Below are 20,158 nucleotides of genomic sequence, written 5' to 3' on the forward strand. Positions count from 1 at the left end.
GGACTTCTACTTATAGAAGGTTCTACAAGACCGCCTATGGAACACTTTTGGATGGTCTTCTGTGTTGTCTCTATAGAAGACTGCCAGCAGCACTTCTGCTTATAGACGACCTTTAGATAGGTTCTACCTGAAGAAGAGATTTTTTCCGTTTATAGAAGAGGGTTTATTTATAAAGACTACCATTAGAAAGTCATCTGTGTATGGAAGGCACGTATAAGATCATTAGAAGTTGTTTTCTCTCAATAGAAGTACATTAGAAGCTGTTCTACTGATGGAAAACTATTAAGTAGTTTTAGTTCTATAAGAGACCTTTAAATGGTCTTCGGTATAAATTGGGTCCATGATATGGGCTACTGTATGTTACGGATGTGTTCGTAACGTACCGATACGCTATGCTACAGTTACGCATAAGTAATGAAAATTATGTTCAAAAACACATACTTCATATGAATGTTTATCAGCTGTTTGGATTGTTTGTAAACAAAGCATCTTCCGTAGCCTTGAAGAATCCATCAAGTATAAAATAAAAATGACTTTGAATACATTTATGAGTGAAGCATTTGTTGAAGCAAGACGTGCCCTTTCTGTCGGCGAAGTTCCTGTAGGTTGCGTATTTGTGTACCAAGGAAATGTTATAGCACGCGGAGCAAATGAAGTGAATGCCACAAAAAATGCTACACGCCATGCTGAATTTATATGCATAGATCAAATATTGGAGTATTGCAGAAACAATGGACTACTGGCAGAAAAGGTATTTCCTGAAATATCTGTGGTCGTTACAGTTGAACCCTGCATAATGTGTTCGGCTGCTTTGCATGATCTGAGAGTTAAAGAAATCATATACGGTTGTGCAAATGATCGTTTTGGTGGCAAAACCGTAGTAGATGTTCCACAAGTGGTTAATTACTCCCTTAAAGTCCAAGGTGGTATATGTGCAGATGAGGCAATGGAATTATTAAAAGAATTCTACAAAGGTGAAAATCCTTCGGCGCCAGTTGCAAAGAGCAAGCGGTAGTATTCGGATGGGATGATGGTGGGAATGTGTTTGAAGATTATAATATTTTACAAAATAAAGACAATATATTTTACATCAAGAATTAAGCATGATTTTTTGTGAAAGTAGTGACTTGAGCAGTGGTGGAACTCTCAGATTTGTTATTTTGTATGGAGGCAGACGAGGACAACGGATATTAGTCCTTAATATAAAAGTCAAGATGTAATAATCAATAATGACAAAAGATACTGCAGATAAACTAGGATTTGATTTTATACAATTATTACTGGATTTAAATTAATTACGGATGGGTATACATACCTTTATTACTCCTTAAGCCCCAAGTTCGCGTCGACATCTATTTGTATACTTACAGAAGCTTATTGATATCAAATCTCTGGATGGTATTGACCTAAACTATTTTAGAAGGAAACGGTATCACAAATAGTGCCACCGGACGAAGGCTACCGATAGAAAGTTTTCGTTCTCTTTTTATTATGGAGTCATGTGATCGTACGTTTTTGGGATGCCTGTACGGTGAAGCACATACATACATATGTATGTACCATATTACTTTCATCTGTAAAGAACAATATCTTGTGTTAAATGAGAAATATAAGAATTTACATTGAAAATGATAAATACCTCTAAAATGGTGGTAAATGGGAAACTTACTAAGCTATTTATAGATTGTATTACCAAGATCATCTATGTATTAACGTGTACATCACGGAAAAGGCCAACAAGGCTGACCGTTCTTTAAAACAGATCACACGCGAAGGAACAAATTGAATACTCTACCAGCAGACGGAAAAAATTTTAAATTTTTTTTAAATTGTAAGTTTTTCCTAAGTAGCCGGCCTTCGGCCGGGGATTTAAGACTTTCTCCAATTTAGGGCACGAAAACAACATTTTTTTTAATTTAAAATTGTTTCTTACTTTAACAAGGAACTTAAGAGCCCCATATCTCGGGAAGTATGGACTTCCCCCGGAAAAGTTTATATATTTGTGATCAGGACAACAAGTATTCTATTTATGCCCACCGACACCGGACACTCACGAATGTACTTAAGCGGACCGAGACATTTTTATCGAAACTAGACGTGGACGAAAGATTTAATTATAAATTGGTTTTTAGGATTATCTTTCCTGATGGAGAAGAGTTATATTTTAAGGAAATTTTTTTGTTCGTGGTAACGAAGTGATTATTAATTATATTCAATATTTGGTTACATTTGAATGTCGAAGGATTGGGCCGAATTCATTCAGTTTTTCGAACACCCAAGTAAAGCGGTGCCCTTGATTTAAAACACACTTTAGCTGTCAAAGGATTTATTTGCAATTGATTTTAATCAAAAACAAATAAAAACCTGACTCGATCTGTTAAACGAATACAATAATTTTTTTAGTTAATGACAAAAGGTTTGTGTTTGAAAAATTTTCAAATTCACGTTCGTTCACGTCCTTTTTCGTTTACAAAATGCGCCATTAGTGATGTCATGTTTTCACTATTCTGTATTATAACGGAAATGTCAGATGATTAACAGGGTTGCCAAAATTCATTCATACTTTTAAATGATGTGATTTCAACTTTGTTTCTGATAGCATTACCAAATTAACTGTGGCCAGAGCCAGGTGTCCAACGGAGGGCATGGTAGAACAAATATAAGGTAAAGTTAATACTACAGCAAATAAAACTCGAACAACAACCACAAAGGAATTTGTTTTTGTTTGTAACGTTACTGCCAGTTGTATTTGTAAACAAAACAAGGAAATGTCTATAAATTATTGGAATTTAAAAAACTAATAATTTTTCACATTTGGTTGAGTATTTTGGAAAACATGAATGAAAATTCGTTACATTTTCAATTTTTATGTTTCCACATCATTCCACTAATGCCCGTAATTTCTACGCGTAGTTATCTATGAGTTCATAGATATCCCCCGTGTAAGCAAAATTTCATAATTTCAATCCATAGGTAACGTTACCGGGTCGAAAACGGCCGTGTTACTTACACCAAGGATTTTGCCTGGTCGATCTTTGCCAATGTGTTAAAAATTGTAAAACACTTATATGTGGCAATGTTTTTATGAAATCATGAATGAAAAACACCAATGTTACCACATGTTTTAAACATGTACACGCCTCGGTAAATGGCCCGTAGAAATTACCAAACGCGTAGGTAAAGATAACTAATAGGTAGCTACCTACCCGGTTACCTAGGGCTAGAAATTACGGGCATAAATGCATAAATTCTCGCAGAAAGTAGAATTATTGCAGAAAAGTTTGGGGTCGCTGGAAATTCATAGAAAAAGGAGAAGCTGTTTAAAAGTTTTGTTTTAGAAATCAAAGAAGCACATGTTTATTAGGGCTTTATTTTTTTTTTTTAAATTTTAACAAAATACCTCACATATTAACAAACGTTGTATCGCCTCTACAAGCGGTGATTTACTGCGCGGCTTATCGTTCGAACATGGAGGAGGTTACATATCATTGATATGAAGAAGTCTTTCTGGGAAATGGTTTTTTCCGAATGATATATTTTTTTTTCTCAAAAAATATACAGTTAGTCAACTTAATTATTGCAAAACCAAAATTATTACAAAATTTTAAATAAAACATCATTTTATTGGTATAAATAAATACCATTATTAATATTTTTGTTAACAATACAACTCTTACACATGTTTATTAATATAATAAAATGAAAAGTAGCTAAATTTCGCTAAACATTTTCTTAAAGTTAACAAAAATTAGTACAACTCATTATTTGCACTGTCAACTAAAGAATTGCAAAATTCACAACTTTTCAGTCTTTCACGGTATTTTTCGAAAAGTCGGTTCTAATATTTCGTATGCCCACATTTGGCATCAAAAACAGTTTGTAAACGTATCTGAATTTAATAAATAAATTTCGGGATGTCATATTCCAATGGTATTTTTTAGCCATTCTTCTTTATTGCATTTTATTTAGTCCCCCGGGTTAGTGGCCCACCTATTCCCGACTTTTTCCTTCAGGTGTTCCTATGAATTTTCGATGGGGTTAATATCTAGACACTGGAAAGGGATGTAAATGACTTTGGTACAGTTGTATAACAACCAAGTCCTACATAAATTAGATTTATGCTAAGGGTCGTTGTCTTGGTAGTACTTATATTGCAATTTGTACAATTTGTCAGGGCCAACAGGCCCAAATTTCTTGACGCTTTTGGTTAAATATTTTCTTAGAACATCTAAATAAACCTCCTATGTCATTGTTTCTTCCAAAATCAGGATTTTACCAACGTCACTGCTTGGTATACAACCCCATACCATAACTGACAGTTTTCCGAACTTTACGGTATGTCATGGTAGAACAAGAAAAGGTAGCAGCAATACCCAGCTGACTGAACTGGGTTGTAGTGTTAGTGTCAAATTCCATTCGACATTTTATGTATTTATTTCTATGTTCGATGTATATTAGGGATATATATTTTTGAAGAACAAATTTATTCATCAGAAAAAAAAACTATTTCCGATAAAGACGGCTTCATATCATTGACATGTAACCTCCTCCAGGCCCGAACGACATGCCGCACACTAAAACACCGCTTATAGAGGCGGTACAATATTTGTTAAAATGTGTGGTATTTTCTTAAACTTGAAAAGAATGAAGCCCTAATAAACATGTGCTTTTTTGTTTTCAAAAGCAAATGATTGAAACATCTTCTCTTTTTTCAATGAATTACCAGCGACCCGAAACATTTTTGCAAGTATTCTACTTTCTGCGAGAAATTATGCATTTAGTGGAATGATATGGAAACATTCAAATTGAAAATCTAACGAGTTTTCATTCATGTTTTCCAAAATATTCAATCAAATGTGAAAAATTATTAGTTTTTTAAATTCCAATAATTTATAGACATTTCCTTGTTTTGTTTACATTTATGTTGACACTAAGGTTTACAAACAAAAACAAATTCCTTTGTGGTTGTTGTTCGAGTTGTATTTGTTGTAGTATTAACTTTACCTTGTATTTGTTCTACCATGACGGTATGTATTAAATTTTTGTTGTCCATGGCTTTCAAGGGTCTTCCCAATACTTTTTGAGGTCCATTGTGATAGTATAACATAATTTTAGTCTTACCAGAAAATATAACACCATCCCAATACTAAAGATGGCGTGGAAAGTTGTCTATAACAAGTCTGAATAGTTTCTATATATTATGATGGGAGGGCAATGGTTTTTACCTAGTCACTCGTGATGAGTGCTTGTTATTATGTAGCACTTTTCTGACTTTTCCATGTGACACACTTACTCCAAAATCATTTTTAATTAGAAAAAAGCTATTTTCTGGTGCTGCTTTGGGCTATTTCGTTAATTTCTTTAACCATTCTACAGTTAATTCGTGTGGTTACTATTTTGGACCTGCCATGTAACGCCTTCAGTTTGAGCCCGGCTTCTTTCTCGCTGCAGTATATGATGTTTTATACACTTCTCAGCTTACGAGAGGTGATTTCAGGGATTTCTCTTTCAGATTTACCATTATTATAATTGGAATAAACCAAATGTAGCATATTTTCCGAAACCGTTTACCTGACTTTCCCTTTTTCTGAATATACCGCCTATGTTACACACACAAAAATTAATTTATGATCAAAAATTATGGATCTAACATGTCCACATACCATAAAAGTCTTACAAATCCTTAAATGCAAAAACTCGAGGGTGAAACCCCGGGATTTTATTGCACATAATTAATTTTGCAATTATTTAGTTGACACCACAAAAACCAGGTACCTATCCTATTTGCCCGTTATTTTTGTTATTTCCAACCGATTTCTGGATTTATTGGCTTGATGTTGTCATTTACAGGTAAATCAACCGATATTTACAAAAAGCCCAACATTATTGAAATAATTTCTTGTAGTTATTCCTAATTAAACATCTAAATTTTTAAAAATGCATCGTTTGCAATAATATAGTTGACTAACTGTATGTCCCTAATGTACATCGAAATAGAAATAAATGTATAAAATGGCATATGAAATTTGACACTAACGTTACAACCCAGTTCAGTCAGCTGTGTATTGCTGCTACCTTTTCTTATTCTACCATGAACGGAGGGTTTATTAGGTAATGACATGAACCAGAAAGTTTCTGGTATAAATAATGTCCGTAATTTCAACGCGTAGTTATCTATGAGTTCATAGATATCTCCCGTTTAGGGCCAAACCTATAGCTCTGCGTGTTGCGTGTGCGTTCAAAAATACAAAAAAAATACATGCATTTCAATTTGAAATACAACAATTTGAAATACATGTATTTTGTTTTTGTATTTTTGAACGCACACGCAACACGCAGAGCTATAGGTTTGGCCTTTAAGCAAAATTTTATAATTTCAACTCATAAGCTGAAAACACATCCAACGTTTGAGTAAAGTTTTGTGTCGTTTCTGGTAGATGAATAAAAGATAATAAAAGTTACAATTTTTCTACCAGAAATGACACAACACTTTACTCAAACGTTGGATGTGTTTTCAGCTATAGGTAACGTTACGGGGTCAATAACTGCCGAGTTACTCAATAGGTGTGTTCGTTTACTCAACAATTTGTACAAGTTCAGTAACTTTTTGTAATCGGCTAAGGTTTTTGCATTGTACTGTAGAGTAATGGGTACTTCACACGATATGTTTTTTACATATGGGTTGTAACTTTTTATATACAAAAGGAATATGCAAAGTGACAACACATATGTAAAATAACATATCGTGTAAAGTACCCATAAACGAACACACATATAATTTACAGTTGGTGGAGCGATTAGGTTGTCATAGTTTGATTTTTTCATTCGCGAGCAAATACCCGATCGAATCGAATGTCGTAATTAGGTCCCAGAGTAGTTTTTGCTCAAGTCGATGGTCAGACTAGCAAGGTTTCTTGAAACCAATTTCGTTAAAGTTTCTTTTCAAGTTTCGTTAGTGTCCACACACGTTAACGTGAAATTTAAGATTTTTGCGTGTCCCTTTATTTTACCATTCGCATTTGTTGTGTTTCTCATACAAAAAACAAAGCAAACATATATAAATAAACTAAACAACAACACAAAATAATTAACATTAATAATTAAATTAATATTAATAGCTAAATTTTGTCTATTTCATTAATAAAATGTTTTTGTTAAATCTTTTTATGCTTGTTTTGTTGTTAACGTTGGCTTGAGAAAATAACAATGAAAGAAAATGGAAGAAAAAAATCTTGCAACGAACAACAAGAAGAGGCAGCACAACAAACACAGAAAACCATGTACATGGGTTTCACTACTTCATACCCCTCGCCTATAAACTTGACGTCGCCATGTTGAAATCGTGCTAGTCTGACCATCGACCAACGTCGCACATAGGGGAAACATCATGGTATAAGTATATAGGAAGATTTAAATGGAAAAAATCTAAAGAACCCTTGTTTTTCCTGAATTCCTAAAACATCAAAATTAGTAAACACAAAAGCAACAAATTGGTTTGTTTACAATACCAATGTTGAGCATTTTATAAAAAACACGAAAAAAAATGTTCTAAAAACTATTTTAAAAACCATTGAATTCGATTGCTTTTAAAATTGTTTGGCATATTATTCAAACAGCACACACATATACAAAGATTTTGTATATTGTGTTGAAGTTTTAGGAACAGTCGAAAGAAAAAAATTAAATTTACAGGAAGCTTTAGCTAACCTTTCTTATTAAACCATGGGATACATAGGCCAAAAGTTGCTCAAAACTCAAAACATAAAATCGGACGACGAGCCGTCTGGTATGGGAACAAGTATTAACAACAGCATGAAGAACTCAACATGCGGTTCAGGCCCGTACGACAAGTTGCATTTTTCCAACTTCGAATCCAAAATTATTCAACTCCATAAGCCACACAGCCACATTCTTAGAACTGGATATTGTACCATAGCTAGACGGAAGACAAGCGATAATGGCCAGAACAGAATCAATCGTAGCTTGCTTCCCAAATGTCAAATTATAAAGGAATGCCAGAGCCTCCTAAGGAGAACGCAGGCGGATTTGCAAAGATGCTCTGGCATTCCTTTATAATTTGGCATTTGGGGAAGCAAGCCACGATTGATTCTGTTCTGGTCTTAAGTTCGGCCAGACCGAACTTTTTATTCCCTGCAGCAAGAACAATTCTGAACTAGAATGAAATAATGGAGGTTAGTCTGTCTCTCTACCGTTTCCGTTACAATTACGTTGTTCCACGACGCCATCATGGTACAATAATACAGGTAGCATTATCAAACCAGCTGATGGTAACATAATATGTCAATTGCATTGAATTGATGTCAAATTTTGACATCTTATGTTACCAACAGTTGCCGATGCGGCTACCTGTATATTTGTACCATGGACGCCATTAGTTAACAGAAACATAAACATAATTTCCTTTATTTTTGTTTCCTTGTTTTCAAGAAAATTTGAACCGAAAACACATAAAATATACATTAAATTAATAGGAAAAGCAATAGACTTTTCTTCAAATGTATCTTCTATATTTAACTACACATTTCATTCATTTTTTCCATAAATTCTGAATAATTTTGTATTTTCAATATATATTTATATGTTTCTATTTTCAAAATTAAATAGAGAGACAAGTCAAAACAATAGCTGTGTTCCTTTACTTACCATATTTAACCTGCAAAGCGTTCCTTAACACCGAAAAGTGGCAAAACTGGAAACAATTTTTAAGAGAGTGAGAGTGGAGAGAGAGCGAAAATGGCTTTCTCTTCTACCACAAGCTACCAGGAAAATTTCCGCAGGTAAAAAATGGCAGAACTGATTTTTCGACTTTTGTTTGACGATTATTTCACAATGAAAAAGAAAATGGACGAAAAACAGAAGAAAAAGTCGAACGCTGACAAAACTGAATTAAAAACTGTGAAATAAAAGACGAAAATTGATTTTTTATGTTTCTTTTTGGCATTGCTGCCAGATCTAACCATTTTTCCGTTCCTTTACTTTTCTGGTAAAAATGTTCATGAGAGAGAAATTTTGAACAATTTTGACACTTTTCTCTTTTACCACCCTTACCATTAAAAAAGTAAAGGAACAAAGCTAATATTTGTGTATACAGACTTTCAGTTATTTGTTTCCTTTTTGTTTCTGATGTTTTACGCGATTTTGAACTAATGGACAAGAAATGTATGCGGAATAAAGAAGGAAACACAAACATATTCCTTCTGCATCTATATAAAATGTTTAGTTCATTAATTTTCATTCACCTTTTTCCTTTTTCCATGGTTTAATAAGTCCCAATTTACATTGGGCGAGTTTACTTGCGGCAATTGTCATTTTGTAGGAGAGAGAGGTGAGGCATATGGTAACCCTTTGCCTCTCAGCACCCTCTCTCACCTACAAACTGACAATTGCCGCAAGTAAACTCGCCTAATGTAAATTGGGACTAAGAAAGGTTAGCTAAAGCTTTCTGTCAGTTTATTTTTTTCTTTCGAGTGTTCCTAAAACGTCAAAACAATATACACAATCTGTGGATATGTGTGTGCTGTTTGAATAATATGCCAAACAATTTTAAAAACAATCGAATTCAATGATTTTTAAAATTGTATTGAAACAATCATTTTATCATATCCACAATTCGATTATGTGGAGAAACTTTGACACTTCATTCATTTTTCGCGTTTTTTTTGTAAAATGCTCAAAAAAGGTATTGTAAACAAAACCACTTGTTGCTTTTGTGTTTACTAATTTTGAAGTTTTTGGAATTCAGGAAAAACAAGGGTTCTAGAGATTGTTTTCATTTAAATCTACCTCTATACTTATACCATGCTTTTTTCTAAAAATTTTTGTGTTTTCAACATGTAACCTCCTCCAGGTCCGAACGACATGCCGCACACATGGTACAATTATTACAGGTAAAAGCAAGTGTTGTTGTACAACAATCGATACAACAACCACATAGAAATTTGTTGTTGTACGTAATACTAGTGTCAACTTCATTTTTGAAAATTTAAAATATCAATATGCTTTGAAGTGTCATAAATATTGGTTTAATGAAATACAAATATATGTAAATTTAATAAATGAATTAAAAACTATTTAAACTAACATCAATAATGATTCCGCGTGTCACTTTTCTTCAAAAATGTTGACAGTGGTAAGTATCACTGCATCTAAATATCCAGAATTACTAATAATCTATGGTTAATTTCAGATGGGGCACATTGAATCACAATTTTCAATTAACCAAATCCAAACATATTATATGCGAAGAAAATATGAAATCCACGATTCAGAATGAAATTTATCAACATTAATAGAAACAAATCAAGAAAGCCGATGGTGATGCAGTACGGCTGAAAACTACATACCTGCTGTAATAGGAAATGCAGCCGATGTTGCCAGGATAAGCAAACATCTCTATTTCTGACTCCCTTATACGGCAAAAACAAATGAAACATCTCAATTCTATATATAAAATATATTTTGTTCTATGTATGTACATATGTTTTAAATAAATTCAGTGTGTTTGGACATTATCCCAAAAATTGTTGGCTGAAGTTCATAGATGCAAAATGGGTTCACTATTTTCATCCTACAGGTATAACGAAAGGAGAGTTTCAACGTGCCTTATAGTAAGTTCAGATTTACGAAATCTGAACGTGGTTTTATGATGTGTTTAATCCATCGAGGCTGGTTTCGTGATGCCAACCACAGCAACACTTGAGACGAAACTGCTGTTCTGATAACTCTTCCTTAGCAAGAGGGGACTACTAGGGATATTTTGAACAAATCTGCTTCGTCATAACCAAAAAAAATACGACTGAAGTTCCATAATAGAAGTTTAACCATACTCTGCAATTGTCTTATTCCGTATAATTCACAGTGCATCCAATATATTGAGATTTCACCCATAATGTTTTCCATCAGATCCTTGTCTGCAATAAGATATTTTAAAGTGCATAAACACCCCATTGATCCTAAATAAATATAGCACTGACCTGTATCCGCAAATACCTGACACACCATTTACACGGCCTTTTGTTCTCTTACACCATCCTTACAGATTGCTAAACTATTCGAAAGTTGCATCCTGTGGATCTATTTATTCGAAGTTCGCACGTACATATTACTCGTGAAGTCTATAACTTCAAAAATACATATGTGTTTAATGTTTGTTTATCAGAAAGTAAAAATATAAATATTAATTGACAATTAACGAAAAGAACAACTTCATATTGTATTAGACACTAGTATTACGCATGGTAGAACAAATACAAGGTAAAGTTAATACTACAACAAATACAACTCGAACAACAACCACAAAGGAATTTGTTTTTGTTTGTAACGTTACTGCCAGTTGTATTTGTAAACAAAACAAGGAAATGTCTATAAATTATTGGAATTTAAAAAACTAATAATTTTTCACATTTGGTTGAATATTTTGGAAAACATGAATGAAAATTCGTTACATTTTCAATTTTTATGGTTCCACATCATTCCACTAAATGCATAAATACTCGCAGAAAGTAGAATTCTTGCAGAAAAGTTTGGGGTCGCTGGAAATTCATAGAAAAAGGAGAAGCTGTTTCAATGTTTTGTTTTAGAAATCAAAGAAGCACATGTTTATTAGGGCTTTATTTTTTTAAATTTTAACAAAATACCTCACATATTAACAAACGTTGTATCGCCTCTACAAGCGATGATTTACTGCGCGGCTTATCGTTCGAACGTGGAGGAGGTTACATATCATTGATATGAAGAAGTCTTTCTGGGAAATGGTTTTTTCCGAATGATATATTTTTTTCTCAAAAAATATATGTCTCTAATGTACATAGAAATAGAAATGAATGTATAAAATGTCATATGAAAATTGACACTAACACTACAACCCAGTTCAGTCAGCTGGGTATTGCTGCTACCTTTTCTTGTTCTACCATGAGTATTACGGGTGAACCTAATCAGCTGGGACTTGCTTTTACCTGTATTATTGTACCATGTGCCGCACACTAAAACACCACTTACTAGGCGTTTACACCAGACAGTTTGTCTTCAAATACTACTCTGATTTACTAACACATGCATACATTTGTCGTTTGTCTCTCAGCTGTCCATCAGTTTTTCACAGACAGCCAGGTTGACAAATTTTCGACATTTTTGTGAAAAAGAAGTGAGATGAAAATTCAAATGTGCTGAAAACAAAAGAATATGTACAAAACAAAATATGTGAACGGAAAACAAAAAGAAATCGGTGATTTTCATTCATAATTTTACAACTGTTTTCGCAGTTGTCTGGACGCCTACGTCACACAGGCAAGTTGTGGGATTTTGACAATCAATACATGAAGTCAACTGTCCTGTCATTTGTAAACGCAGGGATATAGAGGCGGTACTATAGCTTTGTTCCTTTACTTTTTTAATGGTAAGGGTGGTAAAAGAGAAAAGTGTCAAAATTGCTCTCTAATGAACATTTTTACCAGAAAAGTAAAGGAACGGAAAAATGGTATGTCTGGCAGCAATGTCGAAAAGAAACATAAAAAAATCAATTTTCGTCTTTTATTTCACAGTTTTTAATTTAGTTTTATCAGCGTTCGACTTTTTCTTCTGTTTTGAGTCCATTTTCTTTTTCATTGTGAAATAATCGTCAAACAAAAGTCGAAAAATCAGTTCTGCCATTTTTACCTGCAGAAATTTTGTTGGTAGCCTGTGGTAGAAGAGAAAGCCATTTCCGTTCTCTCTCCACTCTCACTCTCTTAAAAATTGCTTCTAGTTTTGCCACTTTTCGGGGCTAAGGAAAGCTTTGCAGGTTAAAAATGGTAAAAATGGTAACCACAGGTAAGTAAAGGAACACAGCTTATATTTGTTAATGCATGTGGTATTGGTTAAACTTGAAAAGAATAAAGCCCTAATAAACATGTGATTTTTTGTCTTCAAAAGCAAACGATTTAAACAGCTTCTCCTTTTTCAATAAATTACCAGCGACCCCAAACATTTTTGCAAGAATTCTACTTTCTGCGAGAAATTATGCATTTAGTGGAATGATATGGAAACATTCAAATTGAAAATCTAACGAGTTTTCATTCATGTTTTTCAAAATATTCAATCAAATGTGAAAAATTATTAGTTTTTTAAATTCCAATAATTTATAGATATTTCCTTATTTTGTTTACATGTACGTTAACACTAACGTTTGCAAACAAAAACCAATTTCTAAGTGGTTGTTCTTGAGTTGTATTTGTTGATGTATGTATATACTTTACCTGGTTTGTTCTACCATGATGCCGAAAGATGAATGTGTGCGAAGCCCTAGGTAACCGGGTAGGTAGCTACCTATTAGTTATCTTTACTTACCCAGCAAAAACATTGCATCCGCGGATGCAGTTGAATCACTACAAGTGTACAGTACATTTGCCGTTGGAGTACATCTTTTCCTATGAATTTTACAAGAGAGCGCGCAGCTAGGATGCACTCTATTTTGCTTCCACAGCACACAGCTAGGATGCACTCCGTTTTCGATCCAAATCACAACTTTTTATGTAGTCTTTTGGATTGAATTTAAAGGCACTCTTCGGATTGTGTTTTTAATCAATCCAAAGATGCAGTAAAAATGCAAGCTATTGCGAAATATCCCATAATAAATAAAATGCATTTATTATTTGTGTAAAACAAAAACACAAAGAACTTTATTATATAAACATAAGTTAAACAAATTTTCCATTAAATTCAATCACAATTGAGTGTACTTCCTTTCTCTCCATTTAATCCAAGCGCAACTTATTTTGCTCCGTCATCGTAAAGGTTTTTATGTTGCTTTCCCGTCACTAGTTCAGATTTCGACTCCAACTCCATCCATTTAAAAATTTCCGTCTCGTAAATTACCACAAACATGTTTGCAATGAACATGGACTCCAACTCCGCTCCATTAAAAATTTCCGTCTCGTGAATTACCGCAAAAATGTTCTCAACTTAAGTTTTTATTTCTTTATATTATAACAAATTCTCCGAAATGTATATACTACACTCTTGTTTGTCTTTTGAAGAAATGTTTAGGGATCAACTAACTGGTTTTTTCGGTAGGGATCTCTACAGCAACTGCTTATAAAATGTATCGAACGGAGTGCATTATTCATATCTCTGTTGGACTACATCGAAAGATGTTGTGAAATCATAACTCCAATTGCACAACTTCCAAATTTTTTTGCTGGGTATGTGTTTGGTAATTTCTACGTACCATTTACCAGGGATGCCAACTGTTCCGAGCTAAAAATCGCTACAGCCACATACGCACCATAGGTCTGTAGCGATTTTTACCTTAAAACAGTTGACATTCCTGCTCAAACAGTGGTTTTTGTACGTCAAAAATCACCACAAGTAGCGGGAAAACCACCAAGTTGGCACCCCTGCCATTTACCGTGGCGTGTAAATATTGAAAACATGTGGTAACATTGGTGATTTTCATTCATTATTTCGTAAAAACATTGCCACATATAAGTGTTTTATAATTTTTTACACATTGGCAACGATCAACCAGGCAAAATTCTTGGTGTAAGTAATACTATGTTTACATTTACGAAATCCACTTGATTTCAACTGTCAATTCCATTGCTCAAACGTCAAATGAAATCCAATCGATTTCAAATGAGTTTTCATTTGACGTATACGCAAAGGAATTGACAGATGAAATCGAGTGGATTTCGTAAATGTAAACATAGTATAACACGACCGTTTCGACCCGGTAACGTTACTTATGGATTGAAATTATGCAGGGTTGAAAATGCTAACGCCATATTAGCAAAAGCACCGAATATTTGCAGCTTTGCCTGCTAAAATTTCTTCGAAATATGTTTAGTAACAATGAACAACGGCAACAGTTAGCAATGAATTTCACAAAAACGTTGCTAGCGATGCTGATGCAATTTAATATTGTTGCTATAATAAAAAAGCGTCGGGCACGCATACTGTTAAGGCCTGCGTACATAAGCTGCCTTGCCTGATTACCTTGCTTTTCTGCTTCATTTCTGACATAATAAAAATAAAAGAATAATGCTTGGTTTATATTTACGAAATCCACTCGATTTCAACTGTCAAATCCATAGGTTAAACGTCAAATGAAATCCAGATTAGATTTCATTTGACGTTTGAGCTATGGAATTGACAGTTGAAATCGAGTGGATTTGGTAAATGTAAACTTAGCATAAGGGAGGACGAACAAATATCGAACTGGGTTGCCATTTTCTTTTTATTCTTTTATCAAAAACAAGCAAGGTAAGTAGGCGAGGCAGCTTATGTACTCAGGGCTTTATTTTGCAGCACACATGATCAACACATATCAGAAAGTCCTAATTTACATTGGGCGAGTTTACTTGCGGCAATTGTCATTTTGTAGGAGAGAGAGGTGAGGCATATGGTAACCCTTTGCCTCTCAGCACCCTCTCTCACCTACAAACTGACAATTGCCGCAAGTAAACTCGCCTAATGTAAATTGGGACAAAAGAGAATAAGCAACAAAAGCTGTGTTCCAGAACTAAAAAGTTTTTACAATTTTTACGACTTTTACACATTTTACTCGAAAAAGCGTTCCCGTACACAAAAAGTTGTAAAATGTTCACTTCTCTTTAAACAAAAATGGCGCTGAATGACGCTCTCTTCAAAAACTTTTTACACGACAAATTTGGGCGAGTAAAAAAATAGTAACATGGTTGCCGGCGTCTGATTGGCTGCTACGCCGACTTTGACATTTGTTCCAGTTTTTTTGACGTATTTTCCATTTTTCCGTTCCCGAACTATTTCAAAAAACGTGTGTGTGAGAACAAATTTTTTGCCGTTCTCTCTTTTACGAGTTTTACCATTAAAAAGTACGGGAACGAAGCTATAGTTTCAACGGCTTATACTTGGTCTGTTCCTTTACTTTTGAAAATGGTAAAACCGGCAAAAGTTATGAACTGCTCTCATATGAATTGTATGATGTCAGAAGTAAAGGAACGCTTTTCGAGTAAAAAGTGGTAAAACTTGAAGATTCTTGCACGTAAAGGAACAGGGCTACTATGTTTACATTTACGAAATCCACTCGATTTCATCTGTCAATTCCTTTGCGTATACGTCAAATGAAAACTCACTTGAAATCGATTGGATTTCATTTGACGTTTGAGCAATGGAATTGACAGTTGAAATCGAGTGGATTTCGTAAATATAAACATAGTATTAACCATGTTTTCAGCAAACCATGGTATATGTAAAGAGGTAGATCTAGATGAAAACAAATTATAGAACCCTGGTTTTTCCTGAATTCCTAAAACGTCAAAATTACTAAACATAAAAGCAGCAAGTGGTTTTGTTTACAATACATTTTTTGAGCATTTTATAAAAACGCGAAAAATGAATGAATTGTCAAAGTTTCTCCACATAATCGAATTGTGGATATGATGAAATGATTGTTTCAATGCAAAGCTGAAGAATTTCTTCCATACAAATGTCCAAAAAACAAATTTAAAAATCATTGAATTCTATTGCTTTTAAAATTGTTTGACATATTTTTCAAACAGCACACACACATACACAGATGGTGTATATAATTTTGAAGTTTTAGGAACACTCGAAAGAAAAAAATTAAACTGACAGATAGCTTTAGCTAACCTTTTTAATTAAACCATGCAGCAAACAATTGTTTTTGAGATCAGGGTTACCAGTGTAATGCATTAAAAATCACGCTATACAAACATACATACATACTTTTTCGTTCAAAGGACATGTGAATTTTTGGTGAAGCCGTTCAAAACATATTTTTTTATTTTTAAGGGCGAAACCTATAGCTCTGCGTGTTGCGTGTGCGTTCAAAAATACAAAAACAAAATACATGTATTTCAAATTGAAAGCAACAACAAATACATGTATTTTGTTTTCGTATTTTTGAACGCACACGCAACACGCAGAGCTATAGGTTTCGCCCTAAACAATAATAATTAGTATTCTTTATGTCATGTTCATACCAGCATTTGAATAACGTCGTTCGTTCTCATAATTGCGTACATGAATTAACCCGTTCATACGACATGGTACACAATTCATAGCAACATGCTTCATATTTTCATAGTTTTTATTTACTGCTTTGAAAGAAAATTTCAGCCAAAAGACGAGTAAAGTTAATTGATATGAACTAAAAAATATTTGTCCTTCTTTCAGATATCTATTTAATATTAAATTATATTAGTTTCATTCATGTTTTCTATTTTTTCTCACAATTTTGGTGTTTTCAGCATATTTTCAATTTTTTCTATTTTAAAAATTAACGAGAGAGAGAGACCTGCCAAAATAACTTTTTGGTATACAGGCTTTCCGGCAGGCATTTTATTTTTGTTTCTAAATTTGTACGCGAATTTGAAACGATGGACAAGAAATGCAGGTGCAATGAAAGAGAAAACACAATTTGCTACGATTTGATTATATACTAGTCATTAAACCGTTTACTTTTCATTCATATTTTGCAGTTTTTCTAAAAATGTTTGGGTTTTAAATAAATTTTTTAAATTTTGTATTTTTCCTGTCATAATTAATTTATTTCGATAAATTTTCTCATTTGTTAGAGATGGGACATATTTTATCGTCGTTCTGAGAGTAATTTAAATTGAACAATGTACACAAATCATTGTTCGTTCTCAATATTTTGTGTGGGAAATTAAGTAATTACATCGTAATTTGGGGTCGAACAACGAATAGAGAGCGAAACACCGTCAGTCTGAACAAGACATTAGGTCTACCACATTTGACATTAAATCCCAGCAAAAAAATTTGGAAGTTGTGCAATTGGAGTTATGATTTCACAACATCTTTCGATGTAGTCCAAAAGAGTTATGAAAAATGCGCTCCGTTCGATACATTTTATAAGCAGTTGCTGTAGAGATACCAAAAGAAAAAAAAAAACAGTTGGTTGATCCCTACACATTTCTTCAAAAGACAAACAAGAGTGTAGTGTATACATTTCGGAGAATTTGTTATAATATAAAGAAATAAAAACTTAAGTTGAGAACATTTTTGCGGTAATTCACGAGACGGAAATTTTTAATGGAGCGGAGTTGGAGTCCATGTTCATTGCAAACATGTTTGTGGTAATTTACGAGACGGAAATTTTTAAATGGATGGAGTTGGAGTCGAAATCTGAACTAGTGACGGGAAAGCAACATAAAAACCTTTACGATGACGGAGCAAAATAAGTTGCGCTTGGATTAAATGGAGAGAAAGGAAGTACACTCAATTGTGATTGAATTTAATGGAAAATTTGTTTAACTTATGTTTATGTTTTTGTTTTACACAAATAATAAATGCATTTTATTTATTATGGGATATTTCGCAATAGCTTGCATTTTTACTGCATCTTTGGATTGATTAAAAACACAATCCGAAGAGTGCCTTTAAATTCAATCCAAAAGACTACATAAAAAGTTGTAATTTGGATCGAAAATGGAGTGCATCCTAGCTGTGTGCTGTGGAAGCGAAATGGAGTGCATCCTAGCTGCGCGCTCTCTTGTAAAATTCATAAGTGAATTCATAGGAAAAGATGTACTCCAACGGCAAATGTACCGTACACTTGTAGTGATTCTACTGCATCCCCGGATGCAATCATTTTGCTTTGATAACACCTTTTTATTACTGCGTTGACAACCCTAATCACTAAAAACACCCTTGGGTGCTAATTCGATGCGACGAATGGTCAGCCGGCTGCTAAATATGTATGTAGCACGGTTGTCGATTATGCCTAACGAAAAAAAGATTAGGCGTAAAAAACGAAATAAGCATGGTATAAGTAAAGATGTAGATTTAAATGAAAAAAATCTATAGAACCCTTGTTTTTCTTGAATTCCTAAAACTTCAAAATAAAAGCAACAAGTGGGTTTGTTTACAATGCATTTTTTGAGCATTAAATTGTTTCAATGCAAATCTCACCAATTTGTTCCATACAAATGGTATAAAAACAATTTTAAAAATCATTGAATTCGATTGTTTTTAAAATTGTTTGGCATCCCAGTTGTTCAAGAAATAGCAATTGTCTACATTGACATAGTTATGTAACTAGTTACTCATTGATCCTAGTTACTTTACACCCAAAAATGGCACACAAAATAGCCTATAGCCTGCTTTTGTCACTGGAATGGGCTACCATGTTAATTCACTAGTTACTGGTAATGCGGAGTGTAACCTATTGACTATTTTATAGACTACCGATGGATAGTGTAATCAACAATGTTTCTCTCTTGTAATCTCCTTTCAAAATTATTATTTCTCTTTTTGAAAACAAAATAGAAAAATGTCAATTTAATTTAATTTTTTTCTGAATTTATAAAAGACGTATTTTGAGGCGTTGATGTGCAAAAAGTTGTTGTTAAATGAAGATACAACAAACGTGAAGAACAGAAGAATATTTGGTAAGTATCGATATTTTTGCGACAATAGATTTTTTTTATTATCTCATAACATTTTGTATATTTTATGTCAGGTACTTCTGAATTATCTGCAGGACACTTGAGATGAACATTCCCAGGACAAAATATACAGTTCTAGGTCATGGATTCACACACAAGTTTCAATAACAAGAATCAAAAGATTAACATTAAATTGTCCTTTGTGATATATGTATGTATGTATATACACGTTATGTAATTAAATAAAGCGTGGTTAGCGCATATACAGATTAACTGTTATAATTATATTTTTTAAACTGATATAATATCCTTTACACGTTAAGCATTTACACATTTAGCTGAACAAAACATACTAGTGAATTTGGCTATCATTTCTAACTATCGATTTAACTGGTTACTGGTAATGCAGTGAGGGGGCAATAGACGCCTTCCTATGACATTCCCATGTTAAATTCACCAGTCTATAACATTGCAAGTAGATTGGGCGGTAACTAGGGGTGTTTACCAGTAGCCAGCAAAATTGCTAGTTATTCCCTAGTTACCCGAACAACTGGGATATTATTCAAACACCACACACACATACACAGTTGGTTTATATTTGCTCTGTTCCAGAACCTGCAAGAAGCTACTATTTTTTACTACGATAACATTTTTTCCTTTATGTTATCGGAAAAAATAGTAGATATTAGTAGATTCTTGCAGTTCTGGAACAGACCAATTGTTTTGAAGTTTTAGGCATACTCGAATGAAAA

The 20,158-nt window shown here is 33.5% G+C and overlaps 1 protein-coding gene and 1 long non-coding RNA gene across 2 annotated transcripts; one reads left to right on the forward strand and one right to left on the reverse strand.

Annotated features, from left to right (window-relative positions):
• Window positions 1-475: 475 nt before the first annotated feature.
• LOC141391070 (tRNA-specific adenosine deaminase 2) lies at window positions 476-1,097 on the forward strand. The gene has a single exon (XM_073963990.1). The coding sequence runs from the start codon at window positions 530-532 to the stop codon at window positions 1,013-1,015; it is 486 nt and encodes a 161-aa protein (XP_073820091.1). The 5' UTR covers window positions 476-529; the 3' UTR covers window positions 1,016-1,097.
• A 224-nt stretch (window positions 1,098-1,321) lies between these two features.
• LOC141391071 (uncharacterized) lies at window positions 1,322-2,429 on the reverse strand. The gene is made up of 3 exons (XR_012409550.1): window positions 2,228-2,429; window positions 1,670-2,091; window positions 1,322-1,574 (listed from the first exon to the last, which is right to left on the reverse strand). It is a non-coding gene; the product is annotated as an uncharacterized lncRNA (long non-coding RNA).
• Window positions 2,430-20,158: the final 17,729 nt, after the last annotated feature.

Source organism: Musca autumnalis, unplaced genomic scaffold, assembly GCF_047663935.1.
Source record: "Musca autumnalis isolate F117 unplaced genomic scaffold, ASM4766393v1 scaffold_1, whole genome shotgun sequence".
NCBI classification, from domain to species: Eukaryota; Metazoa; Arthropoda; class Insecta; order Diptera; family Muscidae; genus Musca; species Musca autumnalis.